Genomic DNA, 25,334 nt, shown 5'->3' on the forward strand with positions numbered 1-25,334 from the left:
TCCAGCTATGTAAAGGGCAAGTCTGGCTCTGTTGCTGTGCACTGGTCCATACTAAAACACTATGTGTATTTTCTACCCTGAGGGGAGTTGGTAAGCATTTACTTAGCTTGACGTTTCACTGTCTGACTGTGGGTTTGGCTGACCTTGAATGGCTCACCTCCACTCCCTCATAAGTTTACTGGCCATTTTACTAGATACATCTTGCTAATACTTGTTTGAAGCTCCTTTTGCCTTCAGAAATGCCTTAAATATTTGTGCCACAGATACAGCGAAGTGCTGGAGACACCCTCAGAGATTTTGGTCCTTATTGACGTGTTAACACCACACAGTTGCTGCAGAATTGTGAGCTGCAAAACCATGAAGTGGATCTCCTGTTCCACCACATCTCAAATGTGCTCTATTGGTTTAAGATTTAGTGACGATGGAGGCCATTTGAGTACAGTAAACTCATTGTTATGTTTAAGAAACCAGCTTGAGATGATTTGAGCTTTGTGACGTGACACATTAAGCAGCCATCAAAGATGGGTACACTGTGGTCATAAAGGGATGGGCGTGATCAGCCCATTAGTTTGGTAAGCTGTGGTGATTTAACAATGCTCAGTTAAGAAATATCCCCTGTGAAATACCAGTGTGAACCATTGATACAAGAAAGAATGGATCCATGCTTTCATGGTGTTAACACCCCTACCGTCTGAATGACCCTCAAACCAGGCACAATTTTTCCACCCATCTCTTTTCTACTTTTGGTGAGGTCATGCAAATTGTAACCTCAGTCTCCTGACAGGAGAGTTGGCTGACAAGAGTAATACCAGTGTGGTCATCTGGTGCTGTAGCCCATCTGCTTCAAGGTTTGTTGTCTAAGTTGTTCAGAGATGCTCTTCTACGTAACTTGGTTGTAATAAGTAAAAATTTTAGTTACTTTCCCCCTCCTGTCAGCTTGAAGCAGTCTGACCCTTGCTGGATAGTTTTTCCTTTTCAGTTCTCTGTAAATCATAAAGATGGTTGAAAATCCCGGTAGATCAACATTTTATGAAATACTCAGACCAGCCTGTTCGGCACCAACAACCATCCCACGTTCAAAGTCACTTAAATCCCCTTTCTTCCTCATTGTGATACTTAGTTTGAAATTCAAGAGGTTATCTTGGCAGTGTCTGCATGCCTAAACATATTAAGTTGCTTCTACATGATTGGCTGATTAGACATTTTTGAATGGGTGTAGTTATGAAAGTGTTCTATGAGTGTGTTCTTTCCACTTGCATCCAAATGCCATCTTAGTTTGTGGAATTAGGCTGAGTATTTTCGGGATTGTGCTTTTCCTAAAAATTATTAATGATGGTTTGGCAGCCAAGTGCAATCTGTTTTAATATTTCACTCTAAAATCTTTAGTTGAAAAGCAGTAGTGCTTTTTTGGAGGGGGGCATTATTCTCCAAAGCATTTGTGTTGATCTGAAAACTAAGCTGCCTGAAGCCTTTGCAAACATCCATGACTCATATGTTAATCACTAATAATGACTTTCCTTAAGCCTTGCAAGTGTAGTTATTGCAATTTTGAAAACATTTTCAATTTCTGTTGCACTTTCTCTGTTAATCACAAATCTAGGGACATCAAAAGACATGCTGTGGGTTGTAAATCCAGTTCAAATTTCCTAAATGACAAGTATAAACTCAGCTGAGGCAGATATTACATCTGAGCCTCGCTGTCTTTTATTAACCATAAAATCCTCGTGCTGAGCGGGGTTACTCGGAAGTCACAAAAAGAGTTTACACTTATATTACAGTACATTTGCCATCTGAACTCCTGAACCAAATTCAGTTCCACTTTTTCGCTTGTGCTCTTTGCTGTGTTTGACAGGCTGTTGCCGAATGTTGATTTCAGGCAGTCCAATAAAGGAAGTAGATGTGTACGCTGCATGGGTGTGTCAAGTCACAGTTCAAACACATTAGGCTGCCAGTGAACTGTGCATTAATCGTATCAGAGGAAAAGGGAAGAAATGTTAGTTGGTGTGATGATAGTTACAGAGCGGGTCGGCACCTCTGAAAGGCATTTCTGTTTTTTGACTGAGGGATCACTGAAGTTATATTTACTCACTCTTCTCCAAACTGGACTTTGTAACGAGAATTGGAACAGAGTGTCGTCGCTACTGCGAATATGATGTAATTCTCCTGGGCCACTGATTGGCCCCTGAGCTGACATAAACCTGGATTTCCTGGAGGATTCTGTGTACTCTGGACTTCATTTGACAGAAAGAATGGTGGACAAGATATGGAGGAAGAGTTGGCATTTTATTGAAAATAGACGGTCTCTTCGTAAGAGGCAGACCTCTAGTGTGGTAGAATGTAAGAGTGAGTGAGTAATCGCTTGTTTTTTGTTCCTTTCTCAGTATTTGTAAAGGAAGCAATTGCACAAGGACTGTGTTACTGCAAATGTATTTTATTTTAGGAGCGGTTATGTGTCTTTTGTGTCTCCTAAATGTGGTACAGCAAAAACTATGACACACTAGTAATTTCTTCTGCGAAATCTATTAGCATCAGACAGCTTTGAATTTAATTAAGTGTGGTTTATGCAGTATGTCAGGATCGCATGCCCCAGAAAAGGCTATATTCATTCACACCCATGCTATTGTGCAGTACCATATTTCTAATACCATACTTAATTGTATATAATGGATATTTAACTTAAGCTACTCTTTGTTAAGGCATTTTGGGATTGAACTAACCTGATAATATTTAAATCCAGTACTGCCTCAGAGATTTTTCTTTCCTTCTACCATCTCTAATCATCCATCCATCTCTTTCCTGTCTTTGTAGTGTGGAAGGGGATGCACGGCCCAGTGATAGTGGCCCTTCCTTGGATGGGGGAGCCAGCTATGGCCAGGGTCCCGTGACCCACGGCTCAGCCATCAGCCCCGACCGATTTGACAGCCCACTTTACAGCCACGGGGTCCAGCCTGGGCCTCAGAGGCCCCGACGACCCAAGCTCCAGCACTCACAGTCCATCCTCCGTAAGCAGGCTGAGGAGGAGGCCATCAAGCGGTCCCGATCGCTCTCTGAGAGCTATGAGCTCTCTGCTGACCTCCAGGATAAACAGGTAAAAGACTGTTTTTGACAGAAATTCAAAGAGTCACATGATATCTGTTTTTAAAAAATCATATATTTTGAATCTTTTCTTGTCAGAAAGCTAGCTGTGTAAAGAACACTTTGTTAGCTTCTAACAGGACATCCACGATGATGACTTTATAGACCATCTGCAGCTAAGAAAACCAATTAAGTAACCCATGAGTCTTACAGTTAATTTACTTGTGTTTTTGTTAGGTGGAGATGCTAGAGCGCAAATATGGTGGACGATTCATAACTCGACATGCAGCTCGAACCATTCAGACGGCGTTCCGCCAGTATCAGATGAACAAGAACTTTGAACGTCTCAGGAGTTCTATGTCAGAGAACCGTATGTCCAGACGCATTGTACTTTCTAACATGAGGATGCAGCTCTCATTTGAGGGCCCCGAAAAAGTCCACAGCTCATACTTTGAGGGGAGGCAGGTGTCCATGACGGAGGACGGCACCCCGCTGTCCATGGTGCAGTCAGAATGCGGAGATATAGAGGTTCACCAGCAGGCCAACATGGCACACCCTCCACCTCAGGGTGACCTTACAGATGCCATCACAGAGCTGGAGGACGCCTTTTCAAGACAAGTCAAGTCTCTGGCTGAGTCGATAGATGATGCTCTGAACTGTCGCAGCCTTCAGGGGGATGAGGGTCCTGACCCAGAGGCTATCGGCTGCTCCGAGAGACAGGGGGATGTGCAGTATCAGGTGAAGTCCCACCATAGGGCAGCTGGACGGATGCGCGATGAAACGATGGCGTCTTATAGCGATGTTACTCTGTTCATCGATGAGGAGGACATGTCCCCTTCTATTGCCTTGTCCAGGTCAGGGGACCAGCCCTCCAGCACAGAATCAGACTTACGGTTGCGGTCAGTTAACTCCTCTCAAGAATACTGGCCTATTGACCCCAAAGATGAGGGTCGTGACACAGACACAAGCTGCCGCAGCACTCCTTCTCTAGAGTGCCAAGAGCAGCGTCTTAGAATGGACCATCTTCCTCTGTTGACCATAGAACCTCCTAGCGATAGCTCCGCAGAGCTCAGCGACCGGTCAGAGCGGAGCACTGTCAAACGGCCACCTGTGTATGAACCTCACGGCCACATTGTAACATCGTCCCAAGCAAGCCCCAAACACATTTCCCACGGGCCCCCACCACGAGCTCCCTCCCGTGACGACGACGCGCCTCTTCGCCACCGCCACAGACAGTTAGAAAGCCACTTGGCTATCAACGGCTCAGCTAACAGACAGAGCAAGTCAGAGTCCGATTTCTCAGATGGGGACAATGACAGCATCAATAGCACATCAAACTCAAATGACACCATTAACTGCAGCTCTGAGTCCTCATCAAGAGACAGCCTGCGAGAGCAGACCCTAAGTAAGCAGACCTACCACAAAGAGACTCGCAATAGCTGGGATTCGCCCATATTCAGCAATGATGTTATCCGGAAGCGACACTACCGCATCGGCCTGAATCTCTTCAACAAGTAGGTACTCTGCTCTGCTGGAGCACATGCTTGACCTGCGTTTATAGTGAAGGCTAAAAACGCATGTTGCTGCCATCACTGATGTTTCTTCTGAACTTCATAAATTTTGATCCTTTTATAGTTTTGTTTTGTTTGTTTTTTTAAGTTAAAAAAATCATTAAAAAATTAATTTTATTAGGAATTAATAAAACTATTTTTAAAAGAAAAATGGAATAGAAAAAAATAATAAACCCACTCAACATAATGAAACTCATATTGAAAAGTACAAACTGTAATACCTCTATTTGTGTTTGACAAACAGCAGTTCTATTGTTTGCTTAGTAAGACTGATAAAACTAAATTGCACCATCACTGCTTTAATATTTCCAGAGATATATTTCTTTCTTAATGAAAGCCTTTCACTCATCTGTATTACTTAGATTTTATCTGACGTAACTACATGACAATAAGATGAGAGGTTTGAAGTGTGTGTTTTGTTTTTAGGCCTGTGTCAAAATTTTGGGTAATAACAGTAATATAGATGGATTTTCTAAGAACAAGATTAAGCAGCAGCATATTCTTCTTCCCAGTTTAAAAATGTGCCAGCATCTGTCCAGGAATTAAAAACAAACCATCTGGGGACATGTTGAATTTTTCAGGAAGCCAGAAAAGGGCATTCAGTATCTTACTGAGAGAGGATTCATCCCTGACACGCCAGTCGGAGTGGCTCACTTCCTGCTGCAGAGAAAGGGGCTAAGCAGGCAGATGATTGGAGAATTTCTTGGCAATCGACAGAAGCAGTTCAACAGAGATGTCTTGGAGTAAGTATCGCCACAGGAATGATCAAAAAAATATTGTTATTACTGACAGCAACATAATCCAAAGCATACTTAGTTTTGTTTTTTTAAAAAGGAGTGTGGAACATATGAAAACAGTTAAGCAATTGCTCAGAGGATTTACTCAACGAAGATCCCACAGTCTATGAGAGTGACTTATGGCACCAATATGACAAGAATTCACTGACATATCCTCCATGATAGAATGTGGGCCAAACCATCCCTGTTGAGCTACCAGTGAATGAGGATGAGCACAAAAACTGTGGCAGTCTGTGTTTTGATGTATTTGCCTTTTTTCTCTTCATCCCTCTCCTCACGTACCAGCTGTGTGGTAGACGAAATGGACTTCCAGGGCATGGAGCTCGACGAAGCCCTGAGGAAATTTCAGAACCACATCCGCGTCCAGGGTGAAGCACAGAAGGTGGAGCGGCTCATTGAGGCTTTCAGGTTGGGGTTTTATGCCGTATAAAAAACTGCAATATAAACTTTTTTTTTTATTTTTGAGAAAGTTTAGTGACCCAATCCTCCTACTGAAAATGGATTTATTTACTATGATCATTAAACCGAGCTGATTCTTAACGACCCCTGTGTATTTCATGTAGTCAAGTGCAGTAAAACATTAGCATTAGTGTTCATAATACTGAAAGCATTTTAATAAACATCATCGGTCTTCCTCACAGCTGTGTCATCTGCATAATTATTGGTTCATAAAGAGAACCCATTTACTTCTGTTTTCTTCAGGCAGTGTTGAAAACATTTCCTCACTCTGACTCGCTTGCATCGAGTTTAGAGTCTGAGTTTTGCTCTTCCTTAACATTACTTAATGCTCCCGTTTTCTATTTTTAGCCAGCGCTACTGCATCTGTAACCCAACAGTAGTGCGGCAGTTTAGGAACCCTGACACCATCTTCATCCTAGCTTTTGCAATCATCCTCCTCAACACCGACATGTACAGCCCCAACGTCAAGCCAGAGAGGAAGATGAAGCTGGAGGACTTTATCAAGAACTTAAGAGGTAACAGAAAACTGTTATTATGAAATACATGTGAAGGCATTATATATAGACCTTAACGGGGCAATAAGTGAAATTCAGCTTCAAAAATAAATTAAACCTTTCACTACAGAGGAGCAGAGTAGGTGACCAACCCTTACAATTTGAATCCTCTTTGCTTTATTAATATCTTCTCTCACTATCCTGACCTTTAAAAAGAAAAAAGAAAAAAAAAATCCTTTTACTGTTGTTCTAATCCTTCAGGTGTATGTGTACGTTGACTTTCAGGTGTGGATGATGGAGAGGACATACCCCGGGAGACTCTGGTCGGCATATACGAGAGGATTCGTAAACGAGAGCTCAAAACCAACGAAGACCACGTCTCCCAGGTGCAGAAGGTTGAGAAGCTCATTGTGGGAAAGAAACCAGTAAGTTATGTGTTTTTTAATCTTTCTGTCAAGGTCACAAAAGTGTTAGTTGGATTTCTTATTTTTCATTTTTATTACAAGGCAAGACATCACAGACCAGGACATATCCTTTACCCTCTCCTACGTAGCTTATTTCAGAGAAGGAACGCTAAGATGTAGAAAAGTCTTCAGACACGCACTGGTGATTTCAACACACACAAGGCCTTTGTGAAATGTCGCACACTGCTGCAGTCTGATGAAAAATAGGCACATCCTGCCATTTTAACACAATATAATAGTTGCTATCCTTGAGCAGAGCAAAATCCATTTTTCTTTAACTGACTGGCATAAGTTGCATTGCTTTAATCCGTTGATTAGTTATTAGTCTGTTTATCTCTTTCCATACATACTGGATCAAAGTTATTATCAGATTTTGTTCTCCCATTACTCCATTCCCTTGTAGGCAGCTGGAGACAGCCTTTCTGCAGTATTCTGCAGGCAATACTGTTTCTGCCATGTGTGAAGGTTAAAGGTGTGATTAACTTACCCTCAGGGAGAGGCTTGTCTGGCATGGATGACTTTGTTTTAGTCGGTTTTCAGATGAATGGAGTCTGTTCTGCTCTGCCAGTAATAATTGAATGTATTGAAAAATGATTCCTTGTCACCATTTAGCTGCATAATTAAGGAGGACACGTAGTAAAACAGTTTAACATAAAAGGCATGCTGGAAATCCTCTCTATAATAATCAGGTCCACTAGTGCTGGCACAGGATCTGTATTCATTCCAGTATCGTTATTGATTCTTACAAATCTGAAGACAAAGAAAAATCGACGACTTTTGCACCAAACCAATAAGGTGCATGCATTTTCATAGGCATTATAATGGGAAAACTGTTAACAAGGGCAAATCCTTCTTAAGAAGGGAATATATATAATTATTTTTTTTAAGTTATAAGATGGATTAGTGAAAATAATCTCAATATACTAACTGCACCTAACATCGTCTCTGTCCTCTCTTTTTAGATTGGATCTCTCCACCATGGCCTGGGATGTGTAAGTAGATTATCTGTAAATCAGATGATCATTTATTATTCTTTGTTTCACTTTGCATCTCTGTCTCTTTAGTGATTCCTCAACATCATGCAGTTACTTTTTAAGTCAGCTTTCCAAGACTGGCAACGACTTTTCCCAGAGACATTACACTGGTTGGTGAGAGATGGACAGTTAGTGTTTTTACACTGGTGGCAGAATCAAAAGGCATAAATTTTGGGTGGCGCTAAGCCGCAGCGTTTACAAATTCTGTGCTCAGCAGGGTGTATATCACTGCGGTGTGCTTGTCACATCAATCCTTAAGGAATGAGCTATGCTAAGCTGACTTAGCACTAGTAGTGCATTCATTTGAGTGCCACGTATACTGGCTTTTTATATATGCAAGGCTACCTAAACTTTGAATGAACTCTTTTACAGTTTTCATCATTGCGCACAGTAACCTAGGTATTTAAAACAACAACAACAAAAAACCCAGAAGGTAGCCTGTCACCTGTTACTGTCAAGTTATTGAATACTCTCAAAGAGAACACCTATTGGATCAGTCTGCACAGTGTGCATTTGTACGACTGTTGGATTAATGGCTCATTACTCTTTCTTGGCATTTTTGTGGGACTTGCTACAGGAAAATAAATCACTAAACTTTGAATTCAAAAAGAAAATCCAGCAGCAGCATTCACTGTCGGACAATTTTCCCTGTGTCACGAAAAGGGTGGAGAATCCAAAACATCAGGTGGTTTTGTTATGCTAGCATGACTTCATTTGCATCCTTGCTACTGCCAACAAGAATGTGTGGGGGAGGGTTGGAGAAGACTTGAGCATGGTTGCTTAAAACATGCTCCACAGCTGTGTCACCTGTCAAACTGGTGCAAAAATCCAAAGAAGCTTTCATGTAAGAATCATTTTACAGGAAGAAATGTGAAATTCTAATCCTAAATGTCTTAAACGTGTAATTAAGGTAAGTAAAGTAAAATGTTATTTATATATCACCTTTTAAGACAAAGATTACAAAGCACTTCACAAAGAAATACCAAGACATTTAAAACAAAACAGACAAAAAGTCTTCGATATACAATTTTTACATATGCCTTTTTCCCCCAAAATAATGACATTTATAACAAACTAAAATGTTTTATTTCTACAGTGGCTTTTGAAAACAGAATTGGTTCACAATATTTTGCAGAATACTACCATAAATTTCCATTATGCCAAATTTATATTAGGAGAAGAAGAGTCACATTATTCATGAAAGGCAGTTCAGTTCAATTTAATACAGGTTTATTTGTATAGCCCCTAAATCACAACAGTTGCCTCAAGATGAACACTAAAGCTTTATGGGTCTATGGGTGTATATTTATGGTAAATGGCCTGTATTTATATAGCGCTTTACTAGTCCCTAAGGACCCCAAAGCGCTTTTACATATCCAGTCATCCACCCATTCATACACCCATTCACACACACAGGTGATGGCAAGCTACATTGTAGCCACAGCTGCCCTGGGGCGCACTGACAGAGGCGAGGCTGCCGGACACTGGCGCCACCGGGCCCTCTGACCACCACCAGTAGGCAACGGGTGAAGTGTCTTGCCCAAGGACACAACGATCGAGACTGTCCAAGCTGGGCTCGAACCGGCAACCTTCCGATTACAAGGCGAACTCCTAACTCTTGAGCCACTTGAGCTATTCACGGTCACAGAGACTGTGATTTAACATAGTCACATACCAGTGCGAAAAAACTCAGTTTTTTAAATTTAATATGCATTTAATATTCCTGTTAAATCTTATGTAAGGATCTCTTATGTGTGCCATGTTTACTTAAGAGCATAATTATATGCTCAATAATAAGTGTTCGTCTTTTTTATTGTAAAATGTAAAAGGTTTTTTCGGAAAGGATACATCTGTGATTCCTTGCTCTTGGCTCCTTCAGGAGCCTCCTCTCTCCTTGTAAATTGGAGCGCTTTAGGACTTTGAAGATCTTCCCTAATGGCAGAGGTTAACAATTTCTAGGTCACTGGAGGAAATAGGAAGTGAGGAGGCATAAGTTGGCATAATGAAAAGCGCCCAAGGGAGGAATAAATTAGTCATCTCTTGGCCATACCTTTTTCAAATTTGCAGATGGAGAATAACTTCTGTTCCTTGTTACGCAATGGACTGAGGCCATAATTACCTCTAAAGTGTTGTGCTGTTTTCCTCTGCCTTGTAGGTGTTATCGCTGCCGCACCGTAGACTGGTGTGTTACTGCCGTCTGTTTGAAGTGCCAGATCCAAACAAGCTCCAGAAGCTAGGCCTGCATCAGCGGGAGATCTTCCTGTTCAACGACCTCCTAGTGGTAAATATCGCCCTGTCCTCTCCCTTCTGCCTCCCCTCCCCTGTCCAAACCGTCCTTACAGGGTTATTTTTGTATAATTTCAGGTAACCAAGATTTTCCAAAAAAAGAAGAATTCAGTGACCTACAGCTTCAGACAGTCCTTTTCTCTATATGGGATGCAAGTCATGCTGTTTGAAAATCAGTGTAAGTTGCACTGAGAGTTTCCATTTATTATATTCCGTGCAGCATGCTAGCTGACAGTATTTACATCACACATTTTGACGTTGCACATTAACACAGGCAGCTGGAATGGGAAGTTGAACCAAATGGGCTGCGACGTTGTTTATACTCTCCAAAACTTCAGACAGAATTCACCCGATGGGTTTCGCCTCGGTTTTGATGAATGAACCTTTTGTAAATGACTCTCTCTCTTTCTCTCTCTCCGTTTCCCATTGCCCCAGATTATCCAAATGGAATCAGACTTACATCAGCGATACCAGGTGCAGACATCAAAGTGCTTATCAACTTTAATGCGCCCAACCCCCAGGACCGCAAGAAGTTTACAGATGACCTACGAGAGTCCATTGCTGAGGTCCAGGAAATGGAGAAATACAGAATAGAGTGTGAGCTGACCGTTTCCCCTCCCAACCCACCCACCCCCGTTACTCTGTCTGCTTCAGGCTGTGTAAAGTAGAAACAGAGCATGGGTCTCATTACTCAAATGCAGCAGATTTCAAGAGAGAATGTTTACAAAGTTCACAGGATGGTTACCAGAAGGGGCGGCAGATTATTGGGGACATTAAAGCGGTTTCCATTTTTACATACAAGAGCAGGATGTTAAAAATTAAGCATATCAATACTGCACACCTCATAAATTTCAGGCAGCAAAGGGTGGCTTAATACATAACAGAAAAAAAATGCATTCCATGGCCAAAGTGAGATGTAAAACCGCTGCCACTTACCTCAGTCTTTCCTTGGCTTTTTTTTTTTTTTTTTAAATATTACAGCTGAGCTGGAGAAGCAGAAAGGGGTAGTGAGGCCCAGCATGTCGCAGAGCTCTGGCCTGAAGAAGGAAGCAGGCAATGGGAACATGAACCGGGCCAGTCTGGATGATAGCTACGCCATGGGTGAGGGCCTGAAGAGGAGTGCCCTCAGCAGCTCCCTTAGAGATCTCTCTGAAGCAGGTATAGCCAAAACATCTTTGCTTTTACTAGCTGGGAGAAGTACACTCCTTCTGTCATCCACATCTTTATGATGATATCAAGGGGATAAAAATAGCAAAATGTTGTTTCACAGCACCATACCTTCTTCTTCCCTTTAAATCCATAATCTAACACCCCCTCCCTCCCCCCTCCCCCATGACTGGATGGTTTGGTCTGGACGGTGTTTCCTGTCAGTGTTGCGCCTCTTTTGTACTCAGCATACTTTGTTTTAGAGAGACCTCAACTTTCCACAGCTCAAAGACTGAAAACGGACCTGTTTAAGAAGAGGTTTAGCAATGCAGATTTTTTCTTTTCACTGATTGATGAAACCGACAGGCAGGTGTCACCCCTGTTCATTTGGATGATTTATTATGAGCAGTTTTTTTCCCCCATTTGTGTTTTCATCATCACTTTATTTCCTGTTATTTAGCACTTTTGCATTTGTTTAATCCAAAGACATTCCTTACAATCTGTTCCGTTTTAATCAGCAATCATGTCTCATTTCCTCATCTGTATGTTTATAAACAACACCATTCTTAAGCAGCAATGAGATGAAGACTTAGTTTCTGTCTTGGTGTTAAGAATCACGTCATACCCATGAATATCAGTGTTTAACACAGCTGCTGTGTCTCTGAAGCAAGAATACATTTCATTCATTACAGATAACAGCTTTGTGAAGTTATCAGGTGATTAACTTGATAAGAAAATGAAATCCAGTCGGGGGTCTGCCTCACTTGTTGGTAATACGATATGCTTTGTTCTTATGATCACTACCTGAATGGGAAATGATAGATCAGACAGTGAAGGAGTCTGTAGCAGAAGTCCATCTGCCCTCCTGTCTCCTTTGTTTTTTCAGTGCAGGACGTGGCATGTTAGTGGGGTCACTTTGGTTGAGTGTTTTTTATTTTGTTTTGTTTTTTCCTTTCCTGCCATGTGACATTTCATGTGTATTTACTGTGTTCTGCCCATACACATCAGGTATTCTCCTGTTTATGTGTAATTATTGGTCATATATCATTGGCTGAGTGTGCCTAACGATGGCAAAAGTGCTCTGTCCACCTTCAGACCTTTATATGCCTGTACATTCCATGTGCAGCAACCACTGTATTGCTTTTGATGTCTCCTCTGCGACTGTCACCGAGACTGGCTTTCTTGCCGACACTGACCTGGATGAAAATCTGCATCTTGCGACAACATTAAAAATAAGTTGTCGAATTTCTCGGAGGAAAAATAAAAACCGATAAAAAAAAAATAAAATCTGGGAAAATTCTGGTGAAGCAACAGTCCTGCTTGAGGTTTTTAGAAATAGCGGCTGTGTTTTGGTAAAACTTGACTGTGGACTTTTTTCCTTGTTCTGTCAAGACTCGATGGTCATGGAGTCTGTATTTATTGAGATTTATGATAATACATTCAAACATCTTTAGGTATTGCTTGACTCAGCCTCCGTATTGCGATTTAAGAACAAAATAGCTGAAATTTGAACCTGAGTGAAGATGTGCCTTCCCCATAAAGAAAACCACAGTACCACCTGTCAACCACCACCTTCTCAGACCTGAATGCCCTCCCCCCTACCTGCCCATATTTGGATCTTACTCACAGTCACAATCCACTGCACTGCCCCCTATGGGACTGGTGGGCGGCCTAAACGTGTGTAGTCGATCCAGAAGTGCTGTCGATCTCTAATCTCTGGTATTGCATGTCTCGGGCAGGCAAGCGTGGGCGTCGCAGCAGTGCAGGATCACTAGACAGCAATGTGGAAGTAAGTTGGAAGCAGCTGGTATCCAAGCTATTCTCTATGTGATGATGTGCACTGTGAAACACTCAACTTTATTTTTGGTCTTACACCTTCTTTGCTTCATAGACTCAGTCCATTTGTTTGGATCATTTATTTTTCTTCCTGGGATGCCTTATAACCTGCTTGCCTCAGTTAGTGTGCATGCGTGGGTTGCCTGCCTCTGATCCTGCCCCTTTTTTGGAAGCCAGAGAATTTCCCTGATTTGGTCATGTTATATGACCAATATACACTTTACCTTCAAACAAGCATGACTCTACTAATGCCTCCTCTGAACCCTCCCCTTGTCGCCTGTCTCTGTCTTTCATTCAATCACATCCAAGCGGTTTTCATTTGGTTCTTCTCTTTGGCAGGGTCGTAGCTCTGAAAGACACTAGGAAACTGTACACCCTCTCCAGCCTCTCTCCCTGTCTGGGTCTTTCTGTTTTTCTCTTATCCACAACCTCTCTTAAATGATGTAAGTTTCAGGGAGGAATGTAGCCTTCCTAGCCAGGGGTCTAGCAATGGGTTTCACATGGACTTAGATGTGGATGTGGATTTCATTCATTCATATTTCACTCATTTCATGTGTCCATTAGTTCATGTGTCCAGTTGTAGTCTTGGACGCTGTAAATTTCATTCTGCTTTCAAAGGCATCTTGTGGTCTTTCTCCAGTCTTAGATGAAGCATGTGCCAAAGGAAAAGCCTTTTTTTAGGAGAGTCACACCTGGATATCGAGTAATGTTGGACCCAAAACATGGGGAAAAGTGTCCAGGCGTGTTGAGAAGTCTGCACATGAGCGCCTAGTTCCTCCTGCCTTCTGTCTTCTAGATGAATGCTACTGTGTGGATGACGAGTTTGCCTGCCCCACCCTCTGCATGTGGAAACTATGCCTCATTTGATTATAACACGTTGCATGTGTGACTCTTAGAGGGGTTGGCACATTGACTACAGTGAAGAAGTTTTTTTTTCTTAACTTCCTTAATGTAATGATCTATATTTCTAACAGTATTTATTTAATTTCTCTTGTTGCAGATTTACTGTATGTCAAGGCAGTTAGTTCCCTTACAGCAAAACCTTTTTTTGGATTTAAGCTCCCTTCATCGTGAGGTCTTTTTCCCAAGCTAAAATTTTCCTAGTGTTGGTGCTGCCTCTCATGAAAACATTTTTGGTTTCTCATTTGCATGTCCTATAACATTTTGCTACTTGTTTATCTGAAAAAAAGAAAACTGTGAATTCATCCTGCTGGTGCCTTGTAGCTATAATTTAGTGTAGGTGTTCTGCAGTAGCGCAGTGTCTCACAGACGCACTGTTACCTTGTTTTTTTCCCTCCTGCAGGGGTCCATCATTAGCAGTCCACACACACGAAGGAGAGCCAACACGCCTCGCGAGAGCGTGCCCCGCGGCCATCCATCCATCCCTAACTCAGCATCGACTTCCATCCTCGGGTCGCTCTTTGGCAGCAAGCGAGGGAAACCGCCGTCTCAGAGCCACCCTCCTTTCCCCCAACCTGGTCACCCCACTCTCATATCGCACAAGCCCCACCCGACCAACCTCCATCACACGGCGCAGGTGGTGCACGCAGTGCAGACCCAACACCACGGCCACCATCCCCAGTACTGCACGCAGAATCCCCCGCCTTACCACCACCACCACCACTACCACCCCCCACCTCACACGCAGTACCACCAGCACCCAGCCTACTCCTCACACGCACACCAACACGGCCATTCGCAGCACGGCCATTACAGCCAGCATTCCCACCACACCTCGCACTCGCAGCACTCTCACCACCACAGTCAGCAAGTGGGTTCGGCGCCTGGCGGACCCAAACCCAAACACAGTGGCATCAGCACCGTAGTGTGATGCTCCTAACTCAGAGAGGAGAAGCAAGGAGGGAACTTATTGAAGAAGGGACATTTGCTTACACCAAAGGGACTGACAGCATAACTCTATGGCCTGTCCACTGTGTTTCTGCTGCTGTGATGGAAACCAATCACATGCAGCCACCTTTTTTCACTTCCAGGTCCAATAAATATATGCAGGATGGATATTGGACTCAAATCTTCCACTAAGGGCCTTTACTAGCTTGCCTGATCAGGGACTTTGGTCCCATCGGGGTTTTGGGTGTACTGGGTATGGGTGGGGTTCTGCACAGGAAGATGCTCTTTGTTTTCCACAAACACCATCCGGCCGTGACAGCTGAGGAGAAAATAGGCTTTCTCACCAAGCTTCTCCCTGCTACTCCATTCCCTCAATAACCTGTCTTACCTTCACGTAACCACGGGGAAAAGATGGCCTGAGACGAAAACTCAGCTGACTGTTTTCTCTGTCGCAATGACATCACTTGTCGTGCTCAGCCTTTAGGAAGTCAGTTTTTCAAATCTTTGGTTTTGCGGATCCCAACATCATCTGAATGCTATTTGTTGTTGCCTCCTGTAGAGCTCATATGTAGTGAAAAACCTAGATGTAATCATTTCACACTAAATTAAATCAAAGGACAGGTGAAGAACTTGACTGAGTCAGTCATAGTAGTTCTAGTGCTGTATTTACTGTAGATGACAGCTATATGTGTTGTCTCCTAGCTCTCATAAATAAATGTGCCAATTATTACTGCATAATCTATTTAGTCAAGACTTCATGTACAGTATATTGTGTGTAAAGTAATTTGTAAGATTATACTTGCAATTATTATCAGCAAAAATGAACTTTATCAGTATTATACTGACTCTATGGTAACAGGATGTAGATCTGAAAGGAGTGAACTCCCATTTAGTCCGGCTGTTAATCTATTCTGGAATTTTTGCCTTTCCAAATGGATTAGAAAGAGTCTCTGGATGGCAGCTGTTGCATATGGGCCTCAAAATGCTGTGGAGTCACAGCTGAAGCTTCAAAGCAGACTCCACTTGTCAACTTTAGGAGCCGATAAAGTAGGTCGCTCGTTAGCTCTGCTTCCTTCCAATATTGTGGCTGCATAAGACGTAACGTAGTGAAGAATAACAGCGAAAAAGGCATTTCCAATGCTACGTGGCTCTGTTTCTGTTACAAAAGCAAAGTGCTGGACATGTTAAGTCTGTTGCCTTTAACATGTGCAACATCTGCCTCCTTGACTCTCAAAATCAGAAACATTTCTTAGCTCTTCTTTTTGCCTTGTTTAGAATATTTTTTTATTCACCAGGATTCGGTGAGTGAATAAAATCAGTTCTTACATAGTGAAGTATTTTTTCATCTTTTTTTCTATTATATGTGCAATATCTTTGTACTGATTTTGTACATTAAGAACAAGCAAGGTGTCCCTCCTATCTGTGCATTTTTTGTGTCGCGTCATTATTTATTTATTTTGATTTTTTTGACCCCTGTCAAGAGTCTTTTCTCAGTAAATTAATGTCTGGCTGTCCTCACGGTCTCATTAGAGGTACAGACTTGGAGTTCAGTGGAATGTCAAGTAGGTGATAATTTTGCATGTAATGTTGTTGATGTGAGGCTATCCTCTGCACATTGTATAACAAGTCAGTGTTACCATAGCAAGTTAAGTGCAATCATGTTCAGAAAATGCAGACTTGTACTGAAAGTGGAGGTCTCTTATCTTGTCGTCAGGACAAGATTCAGGTGAAAAAAGAAAAATCTTTTTTTTTTTTTTCATTCAAAATAAGGAAAAATATATAAAAAAATATATATATATATAATACTTACACAGTTCACAGTGGAAAGAAGAATATGTGTATATATTTTAATAAAAGGGAATATACTTCTCCTTGGGCTGAACAGAAATATTTTGCTGGATAAGCACATTTGAAAGAACACTTTCATTGTTTTCAGGAAATGCAGTTACAATATACAAAAATGCAAACTGAAGAAACAAACTGGGTATATGTAAAGAATAACTTTCTACATTCTACAAATAAAAGTCTATTCTAGTGTGTAAATTAGTGACAGTAAACTGTTTGTCCCGATATTCAGGTTGTAAATGTATTTTAACATTCACGAAGAAAAACCATCGCCATAAGTCAGGCTTACACTCACACGTTTGTACTCATGTGACTTAAGACGGACATATCACATACTGGACATTAATGATCAGCTGAATGTGTCGCTCCACTGATATCATATCTTTGCTATAACTCTGATATCTTGGGATGATTTGAAACTGTTTAATCTGTTTATTTTTTTGGTGTGTGTTGTAGTTCTTCAAATGTCTACAGTCATTCTTTGCGAGAAAGTACCCCGGCAATGCACTGCATGGATCTGATGCATCATGTGTCCTATTCACTGTGAGCTAATGGGGGGGATTCAAAAAAAAGTTGGCCTATGAATTTTGACTTCTCCTTTGGTTTTGATTAGGTTGGAATTTTCAGATGTTGATGTGTTCTTGTTGTTCCATGTTAGCCTGGTAGTTACTAAAGCTCAGCATGCATTTCATCAACAAAGCCATTGTGTAAATTATAAACATGAAGAACATTGCACTTCCTTAGCTGAGGGCTTTCATCGTGTAAATACGGGATTTTGATGTGCAAACAGATGAGCTGCTTGGCTTAGAGGGTTTATCTTTATGACGCTGTTAAGGGACCAAGACTGGGGCTTAAAGGAGATGTACATAATGTGTATAGGATCAGTACTCTATTCTCAAGTTAAGATCAGGATGTATATACATCACCTCATGGATGGATGTGAGGGGTGATATATGAACATATCGACTGTCTCTGCCTCCAGCAGTGGTGAACTGACATTTGCTGTAGAAATCAAAAACAGACTGTTAGGAAGTTTCCTGCCATTTACATCCAGCTCTCTTTTCATACGTACAGCCCAGCGTACACACAGACAGATGACACACATCCTGCTGCAAGCTGTTCAGTCTGGCGTGAGACACATTATAAAAAAAGGAGGAGAGAGGAATGGCCTCATTTATATGTGCATTCTGTTTGTACAGTGAATAGTGAGTCAGTAAGACCCCAGTTATTGTAAAACTTCAACTGTGACAATGTTGAACGCAAAATAAACAAATATATGACTTATGGTATACGTGTGTCGTTTGTTGTGACTCCATGGTTAATACAAATCAATCTGTCTTCCCCCTTTTTTCGGGCCGGGCATTTCACATTAGGGTCTTATCCTTAGCCTCTCATATCTCCCACTTTCCACTAGTGTTTCGGTGTTTCCACTAGAGGACATGAATAAAAATGACATGAGATCTGAAAATCTGTGCCATGACACCACCTATGGGTGAAAAGTATACACAGTTCTCACAAAGATCAGCCTGTGAAAATGGTTGTGCCTACACTTACCTTTCAGCTTTAAACCAGTTTTGTAAATCTGAATGTGACACTCTCACTGTCCATTCTGCTTTGTAGCTCAACATTTCCATTAAGAAGCGTTTTCTCCTTGCCCTCGAGCTCAAACAGTGTTAGGTTTCCAAAAAATTTCTTATGTGCATTCTAATCCTCACAAAGCTTTTCATGCTCAGAGCTGTAATTTGCCGCAAAATGCCCCTCGTGCCCTCAGCATCGCCGTGGACGCTAGTAATAAACACTCTGTGGGAGAGTTTCAGATGGCCCCGCCACTATTTTAGTAGATAAACTCTTATCTCTTTTAAGCAGATGGATTTCCTTCATGTCGTAGGCACTATAACCGTTTGTCATTGGTGGAATCCTCAAACTGATGCCGTTCTGTATTACGCGCGTGATTATTGTGAGCTTAGCAGCACATCAGTTACAAAACAGGGATACCTTGACATGGGGAGCATTTCTGAAATATTCTCGGGCTCGGATTTTGCACTGGACTAGGACGGTGGCAGTATGATGACATTTAAAGATGACTGGCACTCTGGAAGGTTTGTAAATTGTATATATCTATATTTAATGGGATGGGTATATATCTATATTTAATATCTATATTTAATGACTTAATATTTTTTTCTAAAACTTCAGGCTATCCATGAACAATTGAATTCACCTTACACATTATTTCACTCATACACATTAAGATTTCGGTCTCTATAGCATCTTCTAAACCATTTTACATGAGACATTTTCACATTAAGCAGTTTTATTGTACTTCAATCTTTTTCTGATCCTATAGGATGATCTTCAGTTTGAGCTTCGTGTTCTTCCACGTCCTGGTAACACACAGTATCATTAAGCCTTGCCACTGTTCAACCCTCGGGCCTGCTGGACTGGTAGTTAACTGCAGCGCTTTAAACCTCGTGGAGGTGCCTAATCTGCCCTCCGACACCACAGAGCTCCATTTGCAGAACAACCGGCTCACCTCGGTGTCTCCAGGCCTGTTTGACAGATATACTGGGCTGAACAAGGTTTCCCTGTCCAAGAACCCTTTCCACTGCGATTGTCAAATTCACTACCTGAGGAACTGGTTGCTGAAGAACAGGGCTATTGTTTTGAAGGAGCCCGTTTGCTTCAGTCCAAGCTCTGTGTCTAACAAAGCCATCACCGAACTTAGTGACGACTACTTTTCTCACTGCGCTGTTGCAAACTGCACTAATGGGATATACAACATCATAATAGGAGTAGCACTATGCTGCCTCATTGTTCTGCTTCTGTGGAGCTTGAGTCTGGCCAGAAATTCCAATTTCACTCTGGATATAGATGAGAGACACTCAGGATTCGAGGCCGACTCCTTACATTCACTGAAGCCCAAACACAGGAAGAGACTGCACACTGGACTATCAGAGGTCAGTGTCGACTCAGAGTCTCTCGGTCATACGGAGGATCTAGAAAGGCCGCTTCTCAACATGGAGTTACTGCCACAAGTTTTGGATGCGTTGCACAAGAAGCACAATATAAAGATAAAGGCTACCTGAGTGATCTTAGCCCACTAGAGTTACTCTTAAAGATTAAAGGGAACCCTAAAATATCCTGGCTTTTTGAAATAAAATGCACATAATAGTAGCCATTGGCTTGCTTGCCTAAATCATTTTTCCTTTAAAAAATAAAAATCCTCTGCTGGTAAGTGTCTTGTCCTTGACTTTTCACTCCTTTATTCATGTTTTCGCACCTTAAACTATAACAGACCCTTAATTGTCCTTTAAGTCCTGAAGGATTAAACTCTGAACATTTTGGTTATTTTGTAGATGATGCATCAAAAGTCAGTTTTGGTTGTTTTTTTTAAGTCATCTGAACTTTCTTTGCAGTCATGTTTTAGTGGAATATACTATACCTTTCAGTATTTCAGCTTCTTTAGTCATTATCACCCAGTTGTGCAATTTACAAATCATTTGAACCCTTTGCTCCTTTGACCACCGCATGTAGGTCCAAGTCCAAACCAATGCATTTCAGCTTTTAGCTTCTCCAACAAAACAAGGGCAAAATCTTTCATGATTCAGCAAACAAGAATTCCTTGGGGAGACACATTTTGTTTCTTTGTTTTCTTTTAATCAGAGAACCCTTTAAACATTTGACATTTTTAAATGCACCAGAACATTTTCTGACTTGTTGTGCGAAAGTTGTTCATTACAGTTACCCTAACCTTACTCTGACCCTAACACATTTATCGGTCTGCTCAAAAAATTAAGCAAACGCTAGAAAAACACATATCGGCTCTTTAAATATTCAAGTTGAAACATACACACATATACTAACAGACACTGCGTAACATCTTGAGAGTAAAATTAAATGACTCATTGAAAACCGAAATCAACCCCCTCGTGTGCTAGATTCAAAATTACACCAAAAAGCAAAGTTAAAAACTGTTCTCCTAGTTTTCTGAGCAGTATTTACATACAGTATACACGTATAAATTTGTCTTACAAGTGGTCTGTCAGTTATACTAAGAATGACCTTCTAAATTATAACAACCATGTTATGAAAGGGTGATATGGTAACACAAAGATGAAAGGCTGATCTGTGCAAAAACTGGTCAAGGCTGTCGAAACTGAAACTGTCAAGACAGTGCTATTAGAGGGAAAAAAATTGCACATCGAACAGTTGTTTTAAAGATACAAGAATTACTCTTATATTCATGCATAGATTTACCATGACAAATGGGTAAACAAATAGCTAAAAATGCAATAACAAAAGGTCACCGTAAGAATAAAGATTAAATGTTAATATGCTTCTTAAATACACTGTCATTAGCTTGTAAATAAATATAGGATGGCTTCAGGGTTTGTAACAATCTAGAACAGTAGTTTTATCTAACAAAGATACTTAATAAGGTCAAATAAGGCAGTTCTTACACATTTCCTTATTGGAAAAAAAAAGAAACAGGTAATGACTATCAGAAAAAACAACAGTTATTTAATCTTTTTTCCCCTCTGAAATCTCCTTTATTGTTAAAATTTTAGATGACCTATATTATGTCAATGCCCTGTCAGGTTTTTAAACAAAGTCCACAGTGTTAGGCTTCTAGAGGTCTGAACATGAAGTGGTACTACCAGTTTAATGCTCGCTTTCCCTCCCTTTCCCCCTGCTTGGATCTCCATGACCACACAAAGCCTGTTGGCTCAAAATACTACTGAGGCACAAACTTTTCTTGCTCAAAGATGAGATCAACAGCTTCTGCCACATCCTGCACGATATGGCCTGGCTCCACGAGACCAGGGTCAAATATGAAGTCCCGGTGCCCGTGGAACACAGTCTCCTTGATGCAGTGATTTGCATCAGACGGCACCTCTGCGTTGGGGTTATACACCCCTGTACAGACTAGGACAGACTTACAGGAAGTAGCAGAGGGCAGAGCGAGCTCGCTTTCCCACAGGCTGTCAATCTCTTCCTCCCTGGGCACTGCCGTGGTGGACCCAGTGGCAGACACCATCTTAGCAACAGCTTTGGGGTTTTTTCTCGCAACTCTCTCCTCCAGGTAGCGGTTGTACAGATTGGCTCCATAGATGTCAGTCATGAGGTTATCCCTAAAAATGCAGAAGAAAAGGGTATTACTCTGTGCCCCAGGCAGCATGCATGAAGTTGACCTATATATCAGTACATGTTGAAATGTGTGTGGTTTTTTCCTGGTGCTGAGTGCAAGTCACATGAATTAGAACAAACAATCAGCTAAAAAAAAAGCTGAAGTGAAACATGCAAGTCCCCAAATTAAAGCACGACAGAATGACATGCTAACTAACACACGTAAGCATTTAAAAGCGAACAGTTTTCTCATCAAATTATTGAGCAACGTTTCAGTAAAATCTTCTTTTGATAGCCTATCTGTCTATCAGACATCATGATAAGTGAGTTCTGGTCTTATGTTAAGTATAAAGGCAAAACAGAGTTAAAAGCTGGTGTCTCACCCTATAGCATATAGGGAAGTAACGGGAAGTTCCCACTGCCTCTGCATGGCCTGGCTTCTGATGAGGTACTCTGCAAAATGGTAAGTCAGCTCACTGGGTTTTCCCATAAGAGCCTCATACTTCAGATCTTTGCCGGTTATCTTCTTGTAGATGTTCTCTAGGCACACAAGAAATGTTCCATGGCCAAACCTGGAACAAAATGAGACGGTGAAAGACAGATATGTCAGTACACTGATTTGATTACTTGAAAGACTGTTTTAGTTTCTTAAGTACAATTTTTTTAAAAACATTTTATATAAAAAGACAGATTTTTGTAACGTTTACCGAGGAGAATGTGCCTCAGCCATCCACATGAGGTCCATGTTGCAGGCCAGCAGGTGAAGTTGAGGAGTGTTTTGGGTTTGGTGACTACTACCGAGGTTACCATTGGTCAACAGAACGTCAACTATCAGCTGCAGGTTGGTTTCCCATCGGATCGGCTCGCCGAACAAAACCACAGCTGTTTGTGGAATTCAAAGATTAGAACAGCGTTCATCAAAATTGCAAGAATTTCAAAACTATCAAAGCAGATGTTAGTAAGTGTACCATGTCAATGACAAAAGATAAACGTTTAATTTGAGAAGAGCCAACTGTTTTTACCTTCAATTTTCGGAAGGCTGACAACAGGATTGGACTACATTTAAAGAAGGGAAATTAAAGTTATGACATTATATTATACATATCTCCAACATCATGTTTGTGCACCAGATTGTAAAATCTCACTGGCAATTTTGGTCTCCTGTTGTGATCCACCATGTCCAGCAATGGGTACGATTCTCTAAGCATATCAATACTGATTACATTCTTAAAGCCCACACTAAAGACAGAATGTTAAGGAGAAATGAAGAAGTAATACTCAAGTTTAAATGTAAATATATAAATTATATTGTAAATTTAAACAAAGCAGATTTCTAGGATACTTTTTAGCAATTTCCAGGACAGGTCCTTGTCCTGACACCAAGACACACTTGTCATGGAACTTCTTAAACATCCTCAGGGGACTATGGGACATGATAACTTGGTCTTGTGTGATCTGAAAATAGCACAGTTGTAGTGAGGTTAATAGCAAAGGAGTCAGGTGAGACCAAATTATCCAAAAATAATCAGAGATAAAACGTAACAACTTCAGTTTCAGTACTGTGCACAAGTCTCAAGCCACCACCCATTTCTTTACATTTTGCTTCCAAAGAGCCAGATTTTCTTGAACACTGACTTCGTTTTTACTCATTTTCAGTCCAGTCCTTTTACCTGAACATTTCCAAAATAATAATTGTTGTTGTCATTCATTCAAGCATTTAAAAAAAAAAGGGCCGAACTCAAGAGATGAACTAGTGTTTTATATCTACAGGTTAGCAAATGGACAATTTTCAGTCTTCAGCCTATGTTGAAAAAACAAACAAACAAACAAAGGTGGCGATAGCAAATATTGACTTTAAAGCTTGTTAGAATTGTACAAACTCTGTACAAACATGTGTGTTTGTACAGAGTTTGTACATTGTGCATCTTTCAATAAAATTTCTTATTTTCCTAGCAAATTATTATTTCTTAAATAAGGGGAAACTGAAACAGTTTTGAATGCACTGCATGCATACACCAAAGAGCAGGGGATACACCCTTAACACCATTAAAACTTGCACAGGAATTTAAAACTCACAGGCACTCCCAGTATGTGAGAGAGCTGGTCCGCTTTTGTTTGTCTGAGGCAATTCCCTGCATTTGTGACAAAAACGACTGGCACCACAAACTGTCCCTGAGAGTCGACCAACTTCTCAAATGCTTTTGTTGCCGCAGGGATTGGCATCCTCCCTCTGACAAGCACGCCATCAATGTCGAACAACAGCCCAAACCTTGGCTGTGGCTGCAGAAGGGAAGGACAGACACACACTGATCAGCCAAACAAATAAGAACTTTTTTTAAAGCGGGGAAACAACATGAGTGATTAATAGCAGGCAAATTAAGTAGAATAACGGTTCACTGAATAACCAATGGGTTTGAATGATGTCTTAAAAAGGATAATCTATTACTCTGCACAGTATGACATTTCCAATGACACTGATCATTTATTATTTTACATAACTTAAATTCTTTGTAGGCAATCATCATTATCATCGTGTAAGAATGATAACAACTGGTTTCTATTTGACGTCAACATGGGAGACAGGAATCTATAGTGAGAACTGCTATGGTGACACAGCAGTACACAGGCCTGTTAGCATATTACAATCAATCTTACAGTATCCCAAACCTCAAAATTCTTTCCCCCCCTGGAGCTGGGACTAATTAAAACAAAGAAAGAACACAGTGTATCAGTGGTTGTTTTTCTCATGGTGGGAGGGGGGGGCAAAAATACAGCGAGCTACATCTGCTGCTGCCCCTGATGTCAGCGCCTCTGTTGTTTCATCCCTGAGCGCATCCACAGCTGAGAAAGTTGCGAGCAACCCCGCACGCCACGTCGATACGATACATTGTAACAAAAAAAACAATGCGAGAGAACAACAAACAAAGTACCGCCTTGTTATCAGTGTCAACGACATGTTGTTTGCCAGAGCCCGAAGCAACAGCAACAGCAACAGCTCGAACCGTACCTTGCTATTAGACTGAGTTCCGCAAAGCCCGCACCGAGAACCGACAATCCCAGCTTTACGACTGGCTTGGCGGTTACTCAGGGTGTACAAACCCCGGTAAAACGGCAGGAGTCCCCTCATCTCCTTTACTTACCCACCGGGTTAATGAAGAAAAAACAAAATAGACAATAATGTGTAAATCTAAACCCCTTAAGAAGCGTGAGCCGGCTCGCACCGGCCGCGCTGGCTGGCTGGCTGGTTGGGCGGGCTTGTTTTCTCTCATATATTTTCTCGCCTATAATTTGACTGGTTGAGACCCGATGACGACATATGAGGAGTAGGAGGGTCTTTTGCTGCATCTCTGCC

At 41.4% G+C, this 25,334-nt stretch overlaps 3 protein-coding genes across 10 annotated transcripts in view; 2 read left to right on the plus strand and 1 right to left on the minus strand.

The window, feature by feature from the left end:
* The window catches only part of LOC101467973 (IQ motif and SEC7 domain-containing protein 1), a 93,069-nt gene extending 74,925 nt beyond the window's left edge, over positions 1-18,144 (plus strand). For 6 of the 8 annotated variants that reach the window (XM_004546163.3, XM_004546165.5, XM_004546164.4 and 3 more), the window contains 13 exons: positions 2,809-3,088; positions 3,313-4,589; positions 5,228-5,389; positions 5,729-5,851; positions 6,251-6,417; positions 6,682-6,821; positions 7,823-7,852; positions 10,050-10,175; positions 10,259-10,358; positions 10,616-10,777; positions 11,162-11,338; positions 13,066-13,115; positions 14,466-18,144. In XM_004546163.3, coding sequence (XP_004546220.1) covers positions 2,809-3,088; positions 3,313-4,589; positions 5,228-5,389; positions 5,729-5,851; positions 6,251-6,417; positions 6,682-6,821; positions 7,823-7,852; positions 10,050-10,175; positions 10,259-10,358; positions 10,616-10,777; positions 11,162-11,338; positions 13,066-13,115; positions 14,466-14,993 — 3,322 coding nt within the window. In that variant the 3' untranslated portion in view covers positions 14,994-18,144. Of the gene's footprint in view, positions 1-1,999; positions 2,348-2,808; positions 3,089-3,312; positions 4,590-5,227; positions 5,390-5,728; positions 5,852-6,250; positions 6,418-6,681; positions 6,822-7,822; positions 7,853-10,049; positions 10,176-10,258; positions 10,359-10,615; positions 10,778-11,161; positions 11,339-13,065; positions 13,116-14,465 lie in introns of those variants that run through there. The other 2 variants (XM_004546166.4, XM_004546170.5) reach the window with 2 other exon arrangements.
* Positions 18,145-18,779: 635 nt separating this feature from the next.
* On the plus strand, positions 18,780-20,090 carry gp9 (glycoprotein IX platelet). Its single transcript, XM_004546171.2, has 2 exons — positions 18,780-18,954; positions 19,203-20,090. The coding sequence occupies exons 1-2, from the start codon at positions 18,920-18,922 to the stop codon at positions 19,939-19,941; spliced, it is 774 nt and encodes a 257-aa protein (XP_004546228.1). The 5' UTR covers positions 18,780-18,919; the 3' UTR covers positions 19,942-20,090.
* A 400-nt stretch (positions 20,091-20,490) lies between these two features.
* Positions 20,491-25,251, minus strand: LOC101469906 (haloacid dehalogenase-like hydrolase domain-containing 5). The gene is made up of 8 exons (XM_014412744.3): positions 24,990-25,251; positions 24,059-24,262; positions 23,325-23,437; positions 23,128-23,221; positions 23,005-23,038; positions 22,690-22,864; positions 22,366-22,554; positions 20,491-21,987 (listed from the first exon to the last, which is right to left on the minus strand). Exons 1-8 carry the CDS (start codon positions 25,107-25,109, stop codon positions 21,591-21,593), a joined length of 1,326 nt encoding a protein of 441 aa, XP_014268230.1. The 5' UTR covers positions 25,110-25,251; the 3' UTR covers positions 20,491-21,590.
* Positions 25,252-25,334: the final 83 nt, after the last annotated feature.

Source organism: Maylandia zebra, linkage group LG20, assembly GCF_041146795.1.
Source record: "Maylandia zebra isolate NMK-2024a linkage group LG20, Mzebra_GT3a, whole genome shotgun sequence".
Lineage (NCBI taxonomy): Eukaryota > Metazoa > Chordata > Actinopteri > Cichliformes > Cichlidae > Maylandia > Maylandia zebra.

What these genes read in the sequence shown, in the direction of transcription:
- gp9 (XM_004546171.2), top strand. Translation starts at nt 18,920, where the DNA reads ATGATGACATTTAAAGATGACTGGCACTCTGGAAG. An exon ending in GATGACTGGCACTCTGGAAG is followed by an intron (nt 18,955 to 19,202) that starts GTTTGTAAATTG and finishes CTGATCCTATAG; the next exon opens with GATGATCTTCAGTTTGAGCT.
- LOC101469906 (XM_014412744.3), bottom strand. Translation starts at nt 25,109, where the DNA reads ATGAGGGGACTCCTGCCGTTTTACCGGGGTTTGTACACCCTGAGTAAC. An exon ending in GTCCTGGAAATTGCTAAAAA is followed by an intron (nt 23,222 to 23,324) that starts GTATCCTAGAAA and finishes TTCTGTCTTTAG; the next exon opens with TGTGGGCTTTAAGAATGTAA. An exon ending in GCTGAGGCACATTCTCCTCG is followed by an intron (nt 22,555 to 22,689) that starts GTAAACGTTACA and finishes ATTTTGTTCCAG; the next exon opens with GTTTGGCCATGGAACATTTC.